The sequence below is a fragment of the Candoia aspera genome, chromosome 4 (genome assembly GCF_035149785.1).
Source record: "Candoia aspera isolate rCanAsp1 chromosome 4, rCanAsp1.hap2, whole genome shotgun sequence".
In the NCBI taxonomy this organism is placed as follows: Eukaryota; Metazoa; Chordata; class Lepidosauria; order Squamata; family Boidae; genus Candoia; species Candoia aspera.
In genome coordinates, this window is record NC_086156.1 from 74,806,570 (window position 1) to 74,827,863 (window position 21,294).

Genomic DNA, 21,294 nt, shown 5'->3' on the forward strand with positions numbered 1-21,294 from the left:
GAAATCTATGGATGCAGAGAATTGAATCAAACCATGTGTAGAGGACTGTAATGCTTCTGATAGATTCATTTCAGGGTTCTTGCCCATGTTCTCTGTTGTTTAATGTTAGTCTGTTTCAATTTCCTTCAAGCCTCTGTGCTGCTTCATACCTGGCATATTTCCATAATACTAGTAATTAAAAGATTAGGAAATGTATGATTCTTTTTAAAAGTGCCTTATTCAATCAGGCAGATTTTTAAAAATGATTGCAAAAATGATGCACTCCCCCCTCATTCTCATACAGGAAACCCTGTATATCATCTATACAAATGTATGCATATTTAGTTGATTGATCAATAAGATTCTGTAATATGGTAGCAATATTAGAGATGACCTCCTTCTTGTAAGAGAAAATATTTATCTTGTTCTGCATGAAATGCATTGTGACTAGGTTACCATCCCAGCTGCTACTCCTAAGATTGTTCTATCTGTATAATCAGATGAAAATATTTATTTATTTATTTTACTGGGCTTATAGGCCATTTTAATCACTGTTGACTCTAAGTGGTATATATACCTGACACCTGTAAATCAGGTTAAAACATGAGAATAGAGTTATAAAATCATATCAAAGTACATAAACACCAGGAGCATCCAGTATAGTAGTAGTCATAATAATAATAATAATAATAAAAAACACCTCCAATGCCCTTTTAACATCCCAACTGCCAAGGCCTGCTAAACAGCCAAGTTTTACTGGCCTTCGTAAACGCCAATAAAGTAAGAGCTATTTGACTTTCTGGAGGAATGTCTCTATGTTTGTTGAAAAAATAAACTTCTGTGCTATATACTTAATATAAATGTGTAAATAGTTACAGCTACTTGCTTGTGCTAAATAAGAATCACTTTCAGGTGGTGAAGAAGGAAACTTGTAAGTTGGGAAAAAGTTGATTTTCCTCCCCTGCCAAACTTCTCAGATAGCCATGGTGCCACAGATAGACTGGAGAGAAATAAAATGGATTGGTAGGTGGGACCCAGACCTTAATAATTTAGGATATTGGCTGCAGTTGTAAATTTGGTCATGTTACTGAGCCACTAATATTGCAAAGGATGATGGGATGCATCTCTGGAGTGATGTGCCATTTCCCAGCACCAACTGTGGTGTGATTCTAGAGATGAGCTCCAGTGACTCTAGCAACGCTGCATAGGATTTAGGGACACACCTTACTCTGAAACATTAATAGGTCTAGCTAGTGCAGGTTTTGTGCTGCAGATTCCAAAACATTGGTATTGTAGATTTGTAGTGGGTAGATTGGCACAAATGGAATGTCAGAAAAGGATTACAGGAAGCTGGTTCAGTATGCAAAAGACTTTTTGGTCTCATCCTACTGAGGAGAATAAAACAGGGACCGGAAGAAGAAGAAAAGATGTGTAGTTTGATTACAGGGTAGAAAAAAGAGGTTAACAGAAGACAGGTACTGACAGATTATATCAGGAGAAAGAAATACCAAAATCATAGCTGGAAGAATCTGCCTGTAGAAAGGGCAAAGGACTGTGATAGGCTAATACTGTATTTGGCATATTAGTAAGTTGCAGAAGTAACTTTACTCAATGATTCATCAAATGCTCCAGTTTTATGGATGTGAATACTATTTTTGTGGCATCCTCATTGATTTTTGGAGCATAGCCATTTGCAATGAATATAAAATAGCCTCATTTTCTATTTTTGCCATACACACACACACACACACACACACACATTTTGTTATTTATGGGCAACTTGGTAAACTGCACAAATGCTACTTTTTTTTTTTTACCAAAACAAGGCATTATGGAAAAAAGCCAGCTTCCCCCTATAGTATTGCGTGGAACAAGTCTAACTTTTCCCAACTCGGGTGATCTAGCTTGACTGATGGAATGATGTTTTCAAAATCCAAGAGGGTCTGAAAGCAGGTTTCTGTTTGCAGTTGCTTTGCTTTCTTTGGGATGCCACTGAGTTGTGGGTGTCATATTTTAGATTCGCTTACAGTGACCCATGTATCCTTCCTGCAGGATTCTGCTTTACCTTTCAGTGGCCTGGATATGCTACTTGAATATTAAATTACTGTAAAGTTCCAGGTTCCGTATTAAGACCTTTATACACATCTTCAACTAACTTATGGCAAGATTTTCCATTTATCTGAATGCCAACTTTCCTATTGGCTGATCTGAGAAATCCTCTGGCCTTTCACTGTGATCCCCATTTCCTTTCTTGCGCAGAGCACTCCTAGGACAGCTCTGTTAGCTACATCTCCCTTTTCTGGAACTCTTCATCCCACTGAGTTGTAACATTTGGCCTATCACTGTTCTTTCCCCCCAGGATTTGCAGTGGTGCGTTATTTTGCTTCCCTTTCCAGACATATGGACTAGACTGTCTTTTAATGGACTACGTGGGGTTGCTTCACACACTACATTGGAAATATGCATATGGATGTTTTGGAAGTGGATATACAAGAGCCATGTATGAACACAGTAAATACACATAATATGATACAGGTGCCCAAAACATGGAGGGTGAGTTAGCTGTGGCTTCTCACTGTGGCTGCAGCACTTACTGCAGCAGATTGATATTGAACATTTGATTTTCAAAGAATCCTTTATCAAGACCATAGAGAGAAAATAGGATTAAAGAAGTAAAATACTTGCCTTTCTTATTATGAGGATATTGACAAACTAGAAAAATCTGTATTGCTCAGAGTGGGCTACTTGTAAGGCTAAGTTCCAAAAATGGCAGAGGAGGAGTATACCTCTGTTAAATAACTTACAAAACATCCAGCATGTGTAAGTTAAGACATTTGAGATAAAATCCTAATGAGCCAGAAATCTCTTGATTCTACCACCCAAATCTGTCTCTTCCTGAAAAAAAAATATTCTGCTTTTTCCTGAAATGGCCTATTATTTGGCCTTCTGGCAAGAGGAAGGGTTTTTTTTTTCCTGTCCCCCATAACAGCGTCCCTTCTTCATGTTTTGGGTTGTCTGAAAGTTATATCCCCTTCATAGTTCTAGCTTTGTCAGCCCCTTGTCTCTGAACTGTGCTTGCTTTTTGTCCAGTTGGAAGACCTTTATCCATCACTTTTCCCATTCTTTTTCCTGTCCCCCCTCTTCACTGCTGTGCTCAGAGTGGCAGATTTGGGAAATAGAAGGTCCTAAAAGCACCAGCTGCACCTTGAACCCAAGTGGTGCTGCCTGTAGTTTCATTTATTATCTTTCCATTATCATAGATTTCCCAGCCAATGTTTGGCCTAAATGCAGCTGGTCTTCTGTTCTGGCACTAGGGTTTTGATACATTTGGCACTTTAACCCCTAGAAGCCATCCCTTCTGCTAATACTACTATAGCAAGAAGCTGCTTGAGGAACACAGTGTGGATGCTTTCTTTTGTAGTCCTATCCCTCTGTATCCAAAGCATTAATGCCTTCAAATTTAGCATATAATGTACTCCAGGTAGTGGGTAGGGCACCTAGGCCATAGCTCTTAGTAGTGTGTGTGCCCCCTACTCCCCAACTAATTTTTTAAAAAGTGATGTGCAACTATTTAATCTTTTTTTTTAAAGGTGAAAAGACATTCAAATGACCATAGGGACATGGCCAGTATATTGTTCCTCCTCTGCCCACTGATGATTCAATGTATATTTTTGATGTACCATATATACACACACACACACACACACACACATATATATATATATATTATAAAAATGTTGAAATTAAAGTAAAAATATTTTGATAATCAAATCTACTTGATCTCCTGTGTTGCTTGATCAATAAATTGAAGTTGTTGAGCTAAAGAACAACATGTACTAGGTTCAAGTCCACCCTCAACCATGGCAGCTGACTGGGTGACTTTGGGCCAGTCACTTTCAGCCCAAAGGGCTGCTGTTGTGTGGAAAATTGGAGAAGGGGTGGTCCATAAACTGCATCGAGCTACTGGAGAAAAGGATATAAATCTAGCAATTGAATAAGAGGAACAGCTCTCGATTCTCTTGACGTGGTAGTGGATGATGGGATATTCCTGCAGTTTGTCAGTTCATCTGCAGGTTGCATTGGCCTGAGGTGATGAACTCAAAATGCCTTGGGAGCTTTTCAGTTTCTTCAGCAGCTAATGTAGTGAGTCCATTACTACTACTGGGAGTCTATTACATGATTACAGCAGTGTACAAATGTGATCAATAACATTAATTAATTAATTGGAATTAGCCTTTCAGAGCTGGCGTTCTTGCACTCTGTCACAAAAGGTCCAAGAGAAGTATCTTTATACAATGTACACAGAGCTCTTGAACCAACACTTGGCTAAAAGAATAGTGCTGAAGGCCCAGCCTGCACAAACCTTGGATGAAGTAAACGTAACTGTTCTTGGGTTGCACCATTTTAAATTGTACCTTCATAAAATAAAATCTCCCTGGCTGTTGAAAACTAGTTGTCAAAATGAGGGATTCTCCTCTAAGTTGCTTTTCATTCCCAGTTTTCTCTGTTCAGTGATTTTTTTCTCTGGGGGACAGGTTTTTGTTATTAACCCTTATAGACTGTCTTCAAGCATCCAGCTGAGGCAAGGTTTATTTAATAAAACACATTTTGTTCTATTTGTACAACACATTCAGCCCAAACCAGAGTTGGGCTTACTGCAACATAAGGACACAGCCGTAGACTGAAAGTATACAGGCTATGCTTATCTGCCGCCTACAAGGTAAAGTATCAGCAAAGGCAGAATTTCTTTGAGTCCTCCTTGGGATGTTGAGTTTCCTCACAGCAGTCAGGGGGAATGGACTGACCTATGAATGCAATGGATGTTCTATGTAATCTTTTGCAGTGAACAAAAACTACAAAATAAGTGGCAGCTCCCATTTATTTCTAGTAGCCTTGCGTAGGATAGCTTCTGGGTGCACTGTGCTCTATTTTAATGTGTACGTGAATACCAGGGAAGAAAGTTTTCCAGCCCAGGCTCCAAAAATAGGTCCACCTAGCCAATGTCACCTCACCATACAAAGAACTTAAGTCTATTGAATCCAGGGCTTGGAGCTGAGGCAGTCTGGAGTTCTTTTTAGATCTGTATTGTTAACAGACAATGAACATCTTGACTGAGTCTTATCAAAGGAACACATGGCTGGCCAACCCACTGGGCATTGACTGGTTTCACCAGTCTGCTGCATTCTGTCTCCATAAGCCCAGCACTGTGTTTTCCAGAGCCCTTGATGATATCTTTGTGGTCTTTGCTTAAGTTTGCAATTAATAATTGTTATACCTCTTACAGAACAGAACACCAGATCCCTATGGGCCACTTTTGACCTTTCAGAGGCACTAAGAGAAGAGAGGCATGCAGAATTATTCTTGCTATGTGCCCACACAAATGCATGTCAGCTGAGCTTCCCATAAACTAGCTTGGCACATGGATGAACTACATGTTGCTTCAGCCAATTCTTTTTTTAATTGAGGCGTGTATTTGCAAGTGAGATATGGTGGCTGGAAGGGAGGGGCATGGTAAGTTCTTTATTTGGCTCTTAATTATTTCCCCCCTACATACAAACACATTTTTCCCAGTTTGGCTCCTCAATCAGAAATCAGTTGCAAAAACTAAGAAATTACGGGGAAAAACTGGTAATAAATGGGAAGAGAAAACGTCTCCCACTGCCTCTTTATTTCCTCCTGCAACATCTCTTTACACAGATTACATTTACCCTCTTGGTTTCTCTACTAGCATTTGGCTCCATGGAGGCAGGTCACATGAACCTGATGGGGATTACTTCTGAATATACTATTGCACTCTAATAAAGTTTTTATTCTTATTCCACCAACGAGTTGTATTTGCTGATATGCTCTAACATTTTTTAAATTCAAAGTTTGAAATCTGAAATTATTAAGAAGTACTGCTGAGGAACTGCAGATTATTCCCCCCTCACATTTCACCAATGTATAATCCATAACTGCAGGATTAGACCAAAGGCCTCTCTAGTCAAGTGTCCTGTGTAGCTAGCTGGGTACATATGGGAATGCCATAAGCAGGACAGGAAGCCAGAACTATTTTTTTGCTTTATCTATTACTGGAATTCAGGGAGATGTTGCCTCCTGGCGGTAATATGATGCCATCAATAACTTCATCCTCCTTGAATCTAATCCTCTTCTGAAACCATCACATTATTAGGTGGAAATGAGTTCTTACAGAAATTCTATGGCAGAATTCTTCCATGGAGGCTTGAACACTGCCGATACTCCTTTCAGAAATCAGAGAATTGGAAAGGCCCTTTTAGGCTATCTAGTCCAAACCTATTTGGTGCAGGAATCTAAATTAAAATATCCATGACCAATGGGAACCCAGCTCCTGCTGGAAGACTTCCGTCCAAGGCTATGGGTTCTACTGATGAACTGCTCTGATATGAAACTTTTCCCAAAGTTCAACCACAACATGCCATTCTAACTTAAAAATGTTATTTCACTTCTTGAACTCTAAAGTCACAAGAACCAGTTGGGTAACGTCCACTTGGGCATTTGGCAAGTCCAATCATATCCTCCATTACCTTCTCAAAGCTAACCATATCCGTCCATCAATCTCGCCTAATCCCATTTTGCCAATGGAATCATTCTAATATGCTGAAATTAAGTGGCATTTATAGCTTAGTGGATGTTCTTCTCTATACTCCTTTTGCAAATATGCAAGATTTTAGAAAAAAAGGATTGTTTTCTTTAACAAAGTCCTTAAAAGGAAAATAATTATCTTCAAATTTTTCAACATCAAATGTTTTGCCTATAATTATAACTTTATTATTAAACTAATTATACTGCCAATTTTGTCCAATTTTTCTTTCTGTTTGAATTACCTTCCCATCCCTCTCTCATTAATGCTATTTAAAAAAAAAATAAGCTGCTGGAGAAAATAATTATATTCATATTGATGTTCGGAAAATTAAAATACATTTTAATTTGTTGATGTCATCTGTTCTGACTGGGACTCTTGTGTTCTGTGCTGCATTGAATATAAATTTGATACTACACGAACAATTCAGAGCAATGTTTAGAATCTTTTTAATCTGCACTTCAACAGTTCATAAGCAACTAACACAGGAATTGTGCTGTTATGCAAATTTCTGAAGAAGTTTACTTGGAGGTCAGTCCTCAGTACATTATGGAATAACATTATTCTTAATCTGAGTCGAATCCTTTTTATCATGGTATCATTTATAAGAGTTGTGAACTTCCATTATCCAGATCAGGAAAACAAGGTCACAATGTTTGGAAGAGACATTCACAAAACAATATCAAATTCAGATAAGGGAGTTAATTTTATATATGAGATCACTAAAATCAAATATCCCCAAACTTACTTTCTGTTGGTGGATAATGTGCTTCCCCACAAGTTTCTATTCCAATTTTTCTCTGTATATTTCTCTCTCCTCCACAAGTTGGTCTCCTTATGAAGCACAGCCAGCATCTAAAATCATTCTAGAATCTGCTAACTCAGGAACATAGAAGATGGTGGATTAGCTTGGCCAGGAGGGCTTCAATACTGAGTGAAGGAATGTTCCATTCTTCTTCTACCCCATGTTGCTATACCTATGGCTCATCCCTCCCTTTCCCACAACCTAAGATAGGCCTGCTTTAATTGCCTTTTCTGTCACCAATCCAGAGATATTTCTGGGAAGGCACTCTTCTCTACCGTGCTACTCTTCAGGTTCCAAACCAAGAATACAATTTGGCATCCCTAACATCAATTTCCAGGTTTAAAATGTGGGTTCTACAAAAATTAAAATTAAAAAATAGTCTGAGCAAAGGGAGGTTAAAAATCCAACCTTTAATGCACTCTGACCATTTTTACTACAAAATACACTAGGCACTGGACTTACGCAAGCACTATTTGCTTGATTTTTTTTCTTTCATTTTAAGTGAAAAGTCAAGAAAAGGTCCTGCTCTGGATTTGGAGAGTTCTTTTTAGCAAAACAAAAACAAATGGCACAGATATAGACATGGCGGGAAGAAAAGAAGTGCCTCATCTGGAATCTGCAACTAGTTTCTGCTCTGTGGCAAGGCCAGCCCTGCCCTGCATGCATACGTTTTTTACCAGCAACAGTGGGTCCAACACCTGCAGATTTCATCCATCCACAGAACCACTGCTTTTGTTCTTGCGGCTGAGCGGGAAGGTGGACTTGCTCTGCGGCTGCGTCATTTTGCTGGCTAAGTAGACAAAGGGCTCGATGAGACTCCGGCGGTCAGCAACTGAGGTTTCCCATAGTTTTACTTTCTCCACCTTTGCCCAGTGCTGGGCTATATCGTGGTCCACACGCCGTTGTTCCTGCAAATCACATTTGTTGCCTAAGACCACAATAGTCACCTATGGAGATTGGAGGAGAGAGAGAAAAAAATTCTAGCTAGTGCAATGGCAGATGCACAGAATTCTCCAAATCCCAGGATCCTCATGACATGGTGGAACAAGGCCACCCAGGATATTTGGATGCCTAAGTCAAAGGAAAGCATTATTTCCCCTTCAGACACTGGTTTGTCAGCTGAAGCTTGCTTCTAGAATGACAATGGTATGGGTCCTTCAGTGCACTTAAAAGCAATCCTAGCATGCTTTCTTGTGGCATAAATGGCTTTTTTCTCAAATATGCTATCCCTGCTCTTTACTGCTCTCAGCACCTGCCAGCCAAATTGTCTGCCTCAGGTCCTCTCAACCTGTGCCACTACCATTCTCTGAGGGGCTCACCTGCAGCAACTGCAGCACTTAGCTGACCTTGGTGCGTTTAAGAAAGCTAAGCAGGGTTGGAACTGGTTGATGTTTGGATGGGAGACCACTAGGAAATCCCAGGGCTGTGGATTAGATTGAGAATGCCAAAAAGAGAAAAGAGAGAGAATCCCATGAGAATACAATGGCAAATGATGTCCACATTATTGCTGAGCTTGACCAAACAGACTTATGTGGCCACACAATCACACACCAGCATCTCCAATGACAGCAGAGATTATCAACTTCTGACTCTCTGGCTTGCTGAAAGGATAAATTGACCTTGGGGGGCAGGGGCTTCTAATGGTTGGTGGAAACTCATGCCTGCTCTTACTCCTGGGATCTCCCCCCTCAAGGAATGATTAAGCTGCCAAAAAACCACACTACAGATTGTCCTGGTTTAGCAACCACAATTGGGACCAGCAACTTGGTTGTTAAGCCAAATGGCTGCTAAGTGAAACAGCGACTGAGCTTACAATCTTACTTCAGCTTTCCGTTGCTTTACAGACCTGCGAAGGTTGTAAATGCAAGGAATGGTCACAAAGTTACTTTTTCATCACTGTCATAACTGTGAATGGTTGCTGTCCATGGCAGCCACTAAACGACTACCTGTATCCTTTTGTTGTCTCTTAAATTGAGCAGGGAGGCAGCGTGGTCCCCCCACCACAAAAAAAAGAATTAAGGCAGAAAATGAATTAAGATGTTTGATCAGTGTACCCCTTTAAAGAGAGTCAGCATAACACAACCTATACTGCTTAGAAATACAATGTTTTTGTTAAATAAAGATATAAATGTTATTTATCAATTGATCCTCCTAAAAAATGAAAGACAGAATGACCACACACACATGCACATATGTATCACAGATACCATGCCACCAGATAAAGAACAGATGAGAGGCAACTATGTCAAAATAGATTCAAACCAATATGAAAACTCCATTTTTGTCATTTTGGCATCATGGCAACAAGATCATAAAGGTTATCTCAAAACAAACTTGGAACAAATTATGTCACTTCTGTTCAATAGACACATTTTTGCTACTGGATCCCACACTTCTAAAGAACATCAGGCCAAACTCTTTGCCACCCAAAGGCTTTTGTGATGCTCTTCCAAATAGGAAGGGCTTGAGAAAAAAAGTCCACCTACCTCCTTCTTATCCTTGTTTTTATCTATCTCCTTCTTGAGAATCTCCACCCTCTTGAAGGACTCCTTGCTGTCAATACTGTAAACCAGCACATATCCATCCGTGCAGGAGAAGCAATGCTTGGGCAGCTCCGAGCATTGGGCAGCTCCATCCCTCAAGCCTCGGGTGTCATAGAAACGCACCTGTTCGCGTATGTTCCGGTCTGTTTCAATGGAACCCACATAAATGTCTTCCTGGGTTTCAATCATCTCTGAACCTGCAGTGCCAATCAGCAGAATGTAAGAATTTCTACCAAAAGAAAAGTGGATCTTGTTTCTAGAAATACATATCCAGAATAACTTCTGCTAACTGCACTTGCTAAATGTTTAATCTACTGTTTCAGTGTTCTTAAGCTTCCATAACTACTGAAGCCATCTGAGCTCTTTAGTAGGATGGTAAGTCAGAAGCTGCTCCACTGAGAACCTGTGTTCGGATGGGCCAGGGCTTTCCTACTTGCATTCTTGCCAAGACAGTCTAAACATGTTCTTTTCCATTTTTCTTTTCTTAAAAGCTGGCTTCAAACATATTTTCTCAACAAGCCTCTGGATTATTTGTATAAATTCCTAATTAAATGGCTTTTAGCCAAAGGAAGAACTAAGCCAACCAAGAAACAAATTATACATTATATTAAAAAAAACTGCCTTCCTGCCCAGGAAAAGCTGGGCAGCCTTTGTACACATACTGATCTACTGTTTATGGTTCAGAAAGCACATAGGCTATGTTCAGTGCTAAGCTAGAATAAAAAAGCCATATTATATCTTAACAATTACTGTGGTTTGTGAACTATGGTTTACAGGAAGGTTGTACAGCTTTTCCCAAGCTGAAGGCCCATTTAGTATTTGACATACAAAGGATTGATTCCCATTGAGTAGATGGAGCCATACGATTATCCTTCCAAAGTAAAGGATACTGTAGTTGCTAACTTTTCAGAAGCTTCCTAGGGGCCACACCAAGGCTTTTGGGGTTCTCAGATTGGGCACTTCAAATTGATGGCTTAGCACAATAGGATTTGGGGGCGCAATGTGATCGGCAAAGGTAGAACAGCGGATTAACGTGCTGCTTCAACTCACCAGTTATCATGACTTCACAGGACACATAGAACACAAACATGCCAACCACATGTTAGCTTACCATCATGGATGAATCCAGGGCCTATAATTAACTTCTGGTTCAATGGATCAAATTAATTCTAAGGAATTACAAGGAAATACCCTGCAGATCCAACCATTGTATGTGCATATCAACAAATGGGAGCAATTTTGAGCAGATAAATTGCCAATTGTGAAATGATGTTTCTGTGCAACATCATTGCCTCAACACCTTTTCCTTAAAATGTCATTGTTTTGCTACATGCATTTCTACATATGTCCCTATATAGATGAGAAATAAATTGGTTGGATTTACATATTACATTGAGCCATGGTCTGTTTTGTGCATGGTTTATTAAGCAACCTTACCCACAATGTTAAGCCATGTAAATCCCGATTCACAAGCCAACAGACTTGGTTCATATATACTAAAGACAAAACCAACGTGTGAATAAGCTGTTTGTTCTCACATTGCATTAAGCCATACCATGGTGTGTTTCATTTGGGCTTAGTATGCATGAGCCCCATCAATGTTAATTCTGGTTTGCCAGGCAGCATGTTGTACAACTCAGCCAGCCGTGGTTATCCAATGACTTAGCAGCCAATGAAATAAAAAAGCCTAAAATGAATGATCTGGACAGAACAGCAGAGAAATAATGTTTCCTGGTTAATGCCAACACTCACCAACAACATGATTCCCATACAGAAGCTGCTCCAGGATTGAAGTCTTCCCAACTGATGTTTGCCCACACACTACCACTTTGCAACTCTTCCCCATTATCTGGAAGATGTGAAGAATTCAAGAAGCCATATATTGAAAGTGAGCATGAAAACATGCATACGTGAAGACACATAAACATTGCTAATGCTCAAGGCTGGCTTTGGATGTTCAGAGAGGGAGTGCAACATAATAACCAGGCTGTCTCCATCTTAGGTATTGGTATACTGGTAGAAAGGACATGAGCAAAAATGCATGGGGCTTTGTAATGACAATTGCCTGGTAGGGAACAATTAATATGTCTCTGTGTTATTTGCACGAGTTAGAAAGAGTTTCTAAGGCCTGATAATTTAATAGTTGCACAAAGAATTGAATTTGTTTTTTCTCTTTTTTTTCTGCCATGGCTGGCCTTGTGCTAATCACACATATCGATCTCAGGGCCCCTCTCTGACAAAATAGAAGCATTAATTAATTTGCTCAGATCTTGGTGTAATTCTATTCTCCACAGAGATTTTCAGTGAATTTCTGATCTGTAGTAACTCATGTATTTGGATATAGTCAGTTGGCTTACGGTGTGCAGTAATAATTTGCCTCTTACTTTTGTATCTGGGGCTCATTGGTGGACTTTGGGTTACCAATGAAAACAAAGTAAACCCCATAAGACCAATCCTTGTCTATGAGGCAGAAACAGGGCTACATCTGATTGTTTCTTATACTTTATCTCTAATTTTACTCATCTGATCCCTACATTTTATTCCTCTACACATGGTACCTCTGAGTTCCAATCAGTGCTTGAATCAAACAAGGCTAGCTGCTGGCTTTTACAGTTTCAGAGAGAGCTCTTCTACTCCTTTCTTTTTCTCCTGGCGTAATGATGATTGCTGTGGAGGATACATTGATATCTCTCCCTCCTTATAGTCATCCCCCATTAACGGGGAGAGAGCAGAAAAGCAGCTGGGACTTGCTAGCAGTAGCATTGGGCAATTTTAGGGATGGGCAGGAGACTTCCAAGAATTTCCTTTCTACTCCTTATGCTCTGTTTGGGCCCAAAGCAAGTTTCACCCATTTTTCCTAAGTAATTTTTAAAACATTCACACAACCAGCCACATCTAGAAAAGAGATGCTTTTTCACCATACTGTTATGTTAGCTCTAGGGAAGCTTCTTCTGAATAGTTGGCCAAACAAAAGAATAACAACTTGAAGAATAAAAACAGCCCATGGGCGGTTTCCAGTATAGATTTTTTTCTTTCAGTCTACAGCTATTATTGAAATTGTAAACCAAAAAAAAAGGTTAAAAAATGATAAGGGGTTTCCTCTGAGAATGCAGCATTCTACCTAATCATCAATCTGAACATGTATCCTGTATTATTATGTCATCACTCAGAATATTTTTATGTCCCTGACAACCAATCTTGTAAAATGGGGTAGGAAAATGGTTTATCTCAAAATTAAGTAAATATTCTTGCTTTTTATAGGGGGGGAAATGAACGACCATGCTTACCAGTTGTGGTATCACCTCTGTGACACATTTTGTGCATAATTATGTACATGTATGTATAGTATATAATTTAAATACAGGAATTCTTTTTAGTCTGTTCTGATTTACTATAGATTAACCAGGATTTCTACCCACTACAAACATAGCAGAAAAAACAAGGCAGCACTGTTACAAATTTCCACTGTTGAGAACAGGTTATTCCTTTAATCTTGTATAGTTTGGGGCCGCCCAGAGAAATGTCACACTGTAATGTCAAATGGCAGAACTGCTGTCCCTTACATTTCATGATACTTTTGTTCCTTTGTTGTGCATTCGTGGTCTGTCAAACAAGGCCTGCCATCGTGCATCTGATAAAGCAAGTTCTCAAAAGCTGATGCCACCATTTATCAATTAATCTTCAAGGCACTGCTAGCCTCTGGTGGGTCAGATAATATCCCAATTACATAGCCCAGACTGGTTGCTGCTCCTTAGGGAAAGGAAAGTGCTCGCTTGCAATTCTATAACAAATGAAATTAAACGTGGGTACAGTTAGCGTGCAAACCCACACAATCGCTCTTGCGTTTCTGAACGCGTGCAATTTGTCCGAAAGTCTATCTAAAAAAAAGTACAGCCAAACCGAAGCAACTTACCTTCCCGACCCAGGCACTTTCCTTGATGTTTCCGTGCCGCGTTCAGCTTCAGCAAGAAGAGGAACTGAAAGCCAACAACTCGGCATGCCTGGGGGAAGAGACATACGTGGGAACCGCAGCCCACAGCTCCATCTAGAGCTCCGTCTCCGATGGTGATTCACTTCTCTTGCGATCCAGTTAAGACGTTTAATAAAAGAGGCGCGTTGCCGTCTCATGCAAGAGAATAGAAGCACAAAGCTGAGCCCAGCAATCTTGCTGTAATCCAACGGGGACTCTTTGTTTTACATTTTATGAAAATTATACAGTCATAACTTTGTTGGTTTATTGCAGAGCGAGGACTATCTTTAAACAAAAGGGCGGGGAGATGCTGAATTGAAAGTAATAAGGCAGTACCGCTTTTCCCCCTCAATATGTATGGAATGTACATATTTACAGTAGACTAAAGCAAGTCCTGTTTGGCAAGAGTGAAAATGCTGGTGGCAGAAAAATGGGAAATTAAAATACATCTACAATACAAATGAAACTGGGACAGAAACAAGTGGGGTATTTGGACTGTAAATAAGATACCGGAAAACGTTTAAGGCTTGGATACCTCTGACAGGAACACTGGCATTCTTACCTTGATTAACTGATCTATGGTTTATGGAATTAACCCAATTTTCTGGGTTCACATGATACACTGAACAATACACCCAGCACACAGGTCGGCTTTGCAGAACACGCTAGGCTGAAAAATTGTTGGGTAGTTTGTGGTTTAATGTTCATGCAAACAGAGCCATTTTATGTAAGAATGAATGAATTCTCCTGGAATAAAAACATAATATATGAGTATATGAAGTTGTCTGCTAGTGCTTCTTTTCTTTAGTATATTCCTTTTATTTGTTGTGTAGTACACTGAGACGTACGTTTCTTTCTTTCATACTGTATGTTATGTTGCCTTTTAAGTCCTGACAGAATTCTTTAAAACTGTATTTTCCGTTTTTATAGCAGAAGAAACCTGCCTATGTAACTATGGTGTTTATTCCTAAGCATAAACAGGTCCTGAAACATTGAAGCCCAACGCTATCAAACAGAAAGCTGAAACCAGACCATCCCCGACTTCCAGTTTTTTTCATCATATTTTTCTCCGAAGAGAAATGATTGTTTCCCATTCCCTCCAGAAGTCTAGAGACAAAAAGGATTCCTTCTTGGAGGACTCTATCGAGCGCTCTCCTCACTTTGCCTAACCGGAAGTGGCCTTTCTACCCCCGATTCTTTTGTCTCCGGATATGGAAGGAGGAGCTTCCGCCTCGTTCCTTTTCTCTTTCTCTCGCTCTCTTCCCCCGGCTCGCCGGCCGTTGATTGCAGCAACAAGGAACCAAAATGGCGACGGCGGGCGGAGACTGCGACGTGATTATGGCGCCCGCGGCAGCCCCAGTGGTGGCTTCGCATTCCGAGGTGCCGCCGATGTTGAGCGACGAGGACGAGGGGACGCGCAGGTAAGCCCCCCGCCTCCGCCACCTCTTCCGTCTCTGGAAAAGAGTTCTTGCCCCGCGGAGGGGGAGGGGCTGCCTCGAGGCCGGGGGAGGACAAGAGGCGGAGCCTGCTTCACTCCGGTGGGGGAAGAGAAAAACCAGGGCTGCTTTTAGGAAAGTAGCTTGGAAGGCGGGATATGTGATGATGGTACCATTGTCATTTGTTAGCTCTTCCTCCAAAGGATCATGAATGAGAAACTTCAAGGTTAAGCCAGTTTAAAGGGCTTATGTGGAACCCCCATATTTAGGGACAGTGTACCTCTGAAGTACAGAGTGCTGGGGAATAAATGACAGGGAGGGAGGATTTTTATTATGCATTCTTTCTAGGTTCTTTTGTAGCTTCTAGTAGACTCTTTAGAAGATGAATTGTTGGATGAAAGGGATCTACAGTCTGATCAGTATTTATATTTAACTGTGAACTTCCCAGGATCAAGGTAACAGGATTCATGCTGGAGGTAGCCAACCTACTGCAACTGTCTCTCTCTGTAGTTGCAGACTTACTGCTGAATTCAAGAGGACTTGTTTCATTATCCTGTAATTTAGTTATTACAGTTCTCCAAGTACTTGCTTTCACACAGGGGCTTGTCATGAGAACCCTGTAAACTGGAATATATATTCTGAAGAGGAACCAGCATATACTTTGGAGTAGTATTTTTACTCTATTTTACAGACAGGTTGGCTTGACCATCAAGTGAAATTACAGTAGTTCTCTGATTTGTGTCAGATATTGTGTGCATGGCTTTGGCATACAGTTTGGTATATGGGCAACAATTTATTTTTGACCTCAGCATTTCAAGAACATCCCACTAAATAAACATATTCATTGATTAGGGTGGCAGCTGTTCTTTCCATGGGAAGCTATTAGATAATGACAAATACCACAGCAGGCAGTGAGATACCTGATAGTTTGAACATTTTGTATTAAATCACTTATTTAGGAAAAGCATTTGGAATTTCATTATGGACTATCATGAGACAGTGAATTTTCCCATCTTGTTGATTAAATGTAGATTCATAATACTTCATAGGCAGTTTGCATTTGAAAAGTAATGCAGTCTTTTTTTAAAATGAATAGCATTCATTCTGGGTTGGGCGCCAGTTGATTTATAGCAGGTCACGCTTCTCTTACTTGTGGAAGAAGTCGTAGAAGGAGAGGAATCTCTAGAAAAAATCAGCTAATCTGGAAGTTTGCAGAGTGAAGCTGTGGCTTTGGCTGGCTGAACATACAGGAAGAAAAACTGAGCCTCCTGGCTATCATTAATTGCAAAATCAGATATTTGGTTTGAAAAGAATTCCTGTTTATCCTGTTACTCAGAGAATCACACCTTATTTCAGATTTCACTTCTGCCCTACGGTTAAAGGTACATAACAGTAAATGCTTATTATACTTATATATAGAGGCTGTGACATATATAGTTGGATTGTAACACATGTACTCCTGGGACATTGGGTGACTGCCAACACTTGTAATTGGCAGTTTGCAAGGGCGCATAGTGTAGTTTATCCTCAGGGGAACCTTCTGAATTGGATAAGTGAGCTATAATTTATGTTAGCAAGCTTGAGGACCTGGATGGGGTTTGAATGTGAGTCTTCCAGCTAAACAGATACTCCATAATGGAATCCAAAATATTGGATTCCCTAGTGACAGTTGATCACCAACTAAAGGCATTGACTTCTTTCCTGTGCCAAGAGTATCAGGTGATCTCCAATTGTAAACATGGATTCACGCAGTGAAACTGAATAACATTTATTTATTTGTTTATTTATTTTATTTTAATTTATTGAATTTATATGGCTGCCCAACTTACGGTGACTCCAGGAGGCTTACAGAAATAACTGTTAAGTTGGGGGGGGGGGTTGGGAGTGAGGGAGAACTCAAACAACTTCCTAAGAGAAAGGAGGTACTGAATGGCTTCAAATAGGTTTGTACTCAGCCAGGCAACATTTGAGATGGTAGGAATTCAATTTATTGGCGAGCCATAAGTAGCCATCCAAGTAACACAGTGATGCCACTTAATGTTTTGGCTTGTTTTTGCCTTTTGGTAGAATAATGGTGAGAGCTAGAAGCGTTCCAGAGGCAAAGTGTTTCCATTCCTATCCTTAAACTCACTCCAAAACCTGAAAATGAGGTGAAATGTTGGATCACCAAAATTTTGCTATTTTGCCACTAAATTTCAGGAGTGAGATCTTGGGATATAAGAGAATGGATTTGGTTGTTTTTGGTTTAGTGTGTTGTAGAAAACCAAATACTGCAGTTTATCAACCATAGTTTTTAGGTTGTTAAACCATAAATCACAGTTGAATGTGGTTTATTCAGTGCTTCATAATTAAAATATAGTTTAATATATATGAATCCAGGCACAGGTTATTTTACCAATGTTAGATAATAGTTGGGTTTGTAAACAGTACAGTTGTGTTTGTCATTACTGGTCTCTAGTTCTGATATGTGGAAAGGAGGTAGGTTCTGATACACATTACTTACGAAAAAAAGATACCAAGTTAAGCTTTGCTAGTATCCACAATGAGGAACCCTTTTTCCCAGAGCATGTTTCAGAATCGTCTGCAACATTTACAGATTCCTTACCTATCAACTCTGTGTGGGAAGGATCTTCCCCAAATTTAAAAACTCTCCAGTACAACTTCAATAACTTAGGTGCCCTGCTCGCATACTGCTTCACAGAAAGGGCATATCCTGGGTTCTGGAGGGATTTAGGGTTTTTTTTCCCCTTAAAACTTTATTAAGTTTCAATAAGAGATAACATATAAAGAAACAGAAGAAAAGAATTAAGAAGAAAAGATCAGAAAAGAGCCAAAGAGTGCAGAAAAGAAAAAGAATAGAAAAAGAATAGCTTCTTACTTTCTTTGGTACAGATACAAATATACATTAACCTCTTACTCTAAAATTAACACTAATACACAATATTTCTATAACCGTAAACAGTTCTAATCATGAATTCCCAAAATTAAAGTTTCATTTCTTTCAGTTTCAAGCAAAAAGTCCAAAAGAGGTTTCCAGTTAGAAACATAGCTAGACAAAACCAAGTAGTCAGTTTTGCCATGTTGGCCAATTCCATCAACTTCACTATCCATTCTTCCATTGCAGGTACTTGTAAGTCCTTCCACCTCTGTGCATATAAAAGTCTTGCTGCTGTTATATATAAAAACGAAGTCCCATGTTTTCTTTCAGTCTGTTTATCCTAAAAGGAAAACCTCTGGTTTCAATTGTACATTTATTTTGAGAATTCTCTGAATTAAAGTACATATTTGATCCCAATTTTTCTTAGCTTTCTTGCATGTCCACCAAAGGTGATAAAAAGTTCTATTACATTTCCAACGTATATTTGACACTCCCTTATACATCTTTGACAATTTATCAGGTGTTAAATACCAACAATACATCGTCTTATAAAAATTCTCTCTCAGATTATAATTCAATGTAAATTTCAATCGTTTTCTCCACATATTTTCCCATTGATCAAGCATTATATTATATCCAGAAGTTTTTGCCGATTTAATCATACAATGTTTAACATATTCATCTTCTGTATTCATTTTCAATAAAATTTATACATCTTGGCAATAACACGCTCGTCATTAGTATACAAGTCCACTTCAAAATCAGTTTTCTCATTTATAAAATCATAATTCTTCTTGCCCAATTTAAATCTTTCTGTCAACTGAACATAAGCAAACCATTGACAAGTATGACCTTCCATTTCCAATTCTTCTCTTGTTTTCAATTTAAGTTCTCAAAAAAAAAGTCAATAAATCAACATAAACCATGTTTGTTTAACTATCATTTCTCTTCTAAAAAAAGCTTCTGGGGGTGACAACCATAGAGAAATTTTGGGAGACAATCTTGCTTTATGCTTATTCCAAACCCTCAATATGACACACCTAATAAAGTGATTTTTGAAATCTATATTGACCTTAACGTCATACCATAAATAACCATGCCACCCAAATCTTAAATCATGTCCTTCCAACTCCAATAACCTCTTATTTCTCAGAGTCACCCAATCTTTCATCTATACCAAACAGACAGCAAAATACAATTTTAAATCAGGTAATCCTAGGCCACCTCTTTCTTTAGCTTCTTGCAAGGTTCTGGAGGGATTTGTGTCTCAGGGCAGTATCTAGTAGGGATGTGCAGCACTTTTTAATTTCCACAATATGTTTTAGAAAGCATGGAAACACAAATGTAGCACCTGTTTGCAAGATCTTAAAATAGTGATGGCTCTTCCCTGAGCTGCTGTATGATCCCTAGAAAACACACAGTTGTGTTAAGGTATTGCAGACAGGTGCTGCATTTCTATTTGGAGCAATGTATAGTCCTAGTATCTAAAACAAGAGTTTATTCTGGCATAAATATACACTGTGCTATGGAGTCAGGGTGAATTCATCAAATATAATAGTTGTAATCTAAGTATGTGTTAACAGCGAAGATCAGTAATACAATCTTTGCTATTCCTGTTGGAATTTCAAGGCAGGGTGTTTGATTCCATAACTGTTGCGGACAATTGATAATTGTCATGAGTAAGGATGGTGAGCAGGGGGCTCCCTTCCAGACTGTTAAGCGCATGCGTAGCACTGAGGAATTGGTGAGCCATTCCAAGAGGCACAGATTGGGACCGCCTTAACCTGCGGGGTTTATATGGCTGGGTTTTCCCACGTTTGTTCAGTTTGTTAGGATTACTGTTATGTATTAGTAATAAAACATTAGAGACCAGTTCCCTGTCTCAGAGTGTTTCCTGGGAGTCAGGACAATAATTCCCTTAATCAGAAGTATGAGAAAAGCTTTGAGTATTAAAATGGAGAAATATTGTGTACTTTTATATAGTCATAAGATTGGTTTGGAGTAATTGTAGGTCAATGGTTTGTTTGTATGAGACATTTAACTGGCTTATGTCACCAGGAAAATTTGGTAAATAGAGCAGTAGACTTAGCCACAAAACTCTCTCTGCTCCCTGGTCAGCTGTGTTATTTTGCTAAACAAGGTAGGGTATAATTACCTTTTTCTAATTGCCATGGAAATGATATTCTAGGGAGGCCCAAGGGAAATGGGGACTCTAAGCCAGGGTTTCTCAACCAGAGGTCCATGGAACCCTAGGGTTGTGTGAGAAGTCACTATGGGTTTCCTGGGAGATCATAATTTATTTAAAAAATTATTTCAAATTCAGGCAACTTCACATTAAAGAGGTACGTTTTTAATCTTTATTTTTGGTTTAAGAACACTGTTAATGCATATATACAGGCTTACTCATAAAATGAATATAATAATATTGTTACCTCTGGCCTATATTTGAGCCTCAATGTGCAGGGGTTCCCCGAGGCCTGAAAAGTATTTCAAGAGTTCCTCAGAAAGGCTGCTCTAGGCATTCTCTGTCCTTAGCTGTTTGGTTCACACTCTCCACCCCGCACCCTGCAACTATAAGGGAAAATGAAAAAGGGGAAGAAACAGGTCGGTGCGGGTATGCCACTCACTCAATTATGCTACCACAATTTTAATTCTTAAAAAATATAACTCTTCAAAAAATCCTAAAACAAAGTAGGAAAGGAAAGAAACCTCTGGGAAATCTAAAAAAGGACCACTGACCCAGTCATTCCATCTTGTGCATATGCAGAAGTGAATGAATTTGCTGGGGAAAAGGATTTCTTGATCAATTAATTCTGTGAACATAGCCAAAATGTATATGGCAGTGACACTATCTTTTGAAGTTAACTATAAAGCAAACAGAAGGCTTAAGCAATAGTGGAAGTAAATAAGAATGCCCCTACAGTTAACTGTGTCTGTTGCATAAACATGCAGAACTGATTTTAGGTGCTATTGTTCCTGTGGTTCATTTTTCCTATATGTAGAGTTAACATGTTTGGGTACAATTGATCTTTACCTTATAAATGTGAGGATTGCCTACCCTAATAGACTCAGACTCACAAGC

General features: G+C 39.3%; 2 protein-coding genes across 4 annotated transcripts in view; one reads left to right on the forward strand and one right to left on the reverse strand.

Annotated features, from left to right (window-relative positions):
• Positions 1 to 8,066: 8,066 nt before the first annotated feature.
• NKIRAS2 (NFKB inhibitor interacting Ras like 2) lies at positions 8,067 to 13,977 on the reverse strand. 3 transcript variants are annotated; one of them, XM_063300581.1, is made up of 5 exons: positions 13,842 to 13,959; positions 13,492 to 13,709; positions 11,681 to 11,777; positions 9,872 to 10,125; positions 8,067 to 8,332 (listed from the first exon to the last, which is right to left on the reverse strand). In XM_063300581.1, the coding sequence occupies exons 3-5, from the start codon at positions 11,772 to 11,774 to the stop codon at positions 8,093 to 8,095; spliced, it is 588 nt and encodes a 195-aa protein (XP_063156651.1). In that variant the 5' UTR covers positions 11,775 to 11,777; positions 13,492 to 13,709; positions 13,842 to 13,959; the 3' UTR covers positions 8,067 to 8,092. The 3 variants fall into 3 exon arrangements, with proteins under 3 accessions (XP_063156651.1, XP_063156652.1, XP_063156650.1); XM_063300582.1 differs by lacking the exon at positions 13,492 to 13,709 and having other exon boundaries at positions 10,052 to 10,125; positions 13,842 to 13,977; XM_063300580.1 differs by lacking the exon at positions 13,492 to 13,709 and having other exon boundaries at positions 13,842 to 13,976.
• Positions 13,978 to 15,130: 1,153 nt separating this feature from the next.
• Positions 15,131 to 21,294, forward strand: part of DNAJC7 (DnaJ heat shock protein family (Hsp40) member C7) — a 47,350-nt gene continuing 41,186 nt past the window's right edge. Inside the window, exon 1 of the mRNA XM_063300583.1 lies at positions 15,131 to 15,319. Within this exon, the coding sequence (XP_063156653.1) occupies positions 15,204 to 15,319 (116 nt within the window). The 5' untranslated portion in view covers positions 15,131 to 15,203. The remainder of the gene's footprint in view (positions 15,320 to 21,294) is intronic.

Bases quoted from the DNA above. Each gene is read 5' to 3' on its own strand.
- NKIRAS2 (XM_063300580.1), bottom strand. From the start codon at position 11,774: ATGGGGAAGAGTTGCAAAGTGGTAGTGTGTGGGCAAACATCAGTTGGG. The intron at 10,126-11,680 runs GTGAGTGTTGGC...TTGGCACTGCAG, and splicing joins GTATGGGAATCATGTTGTTG to GTTCAGAGATGATTGAAACC. The intron at 8,333-9,871 runs GTAGGTGGACTT...CAATCTCCATAG, and splicing joins AAAACAAGGATAAGAAGGAG to GTGACTATTGTGGTCTTAGG.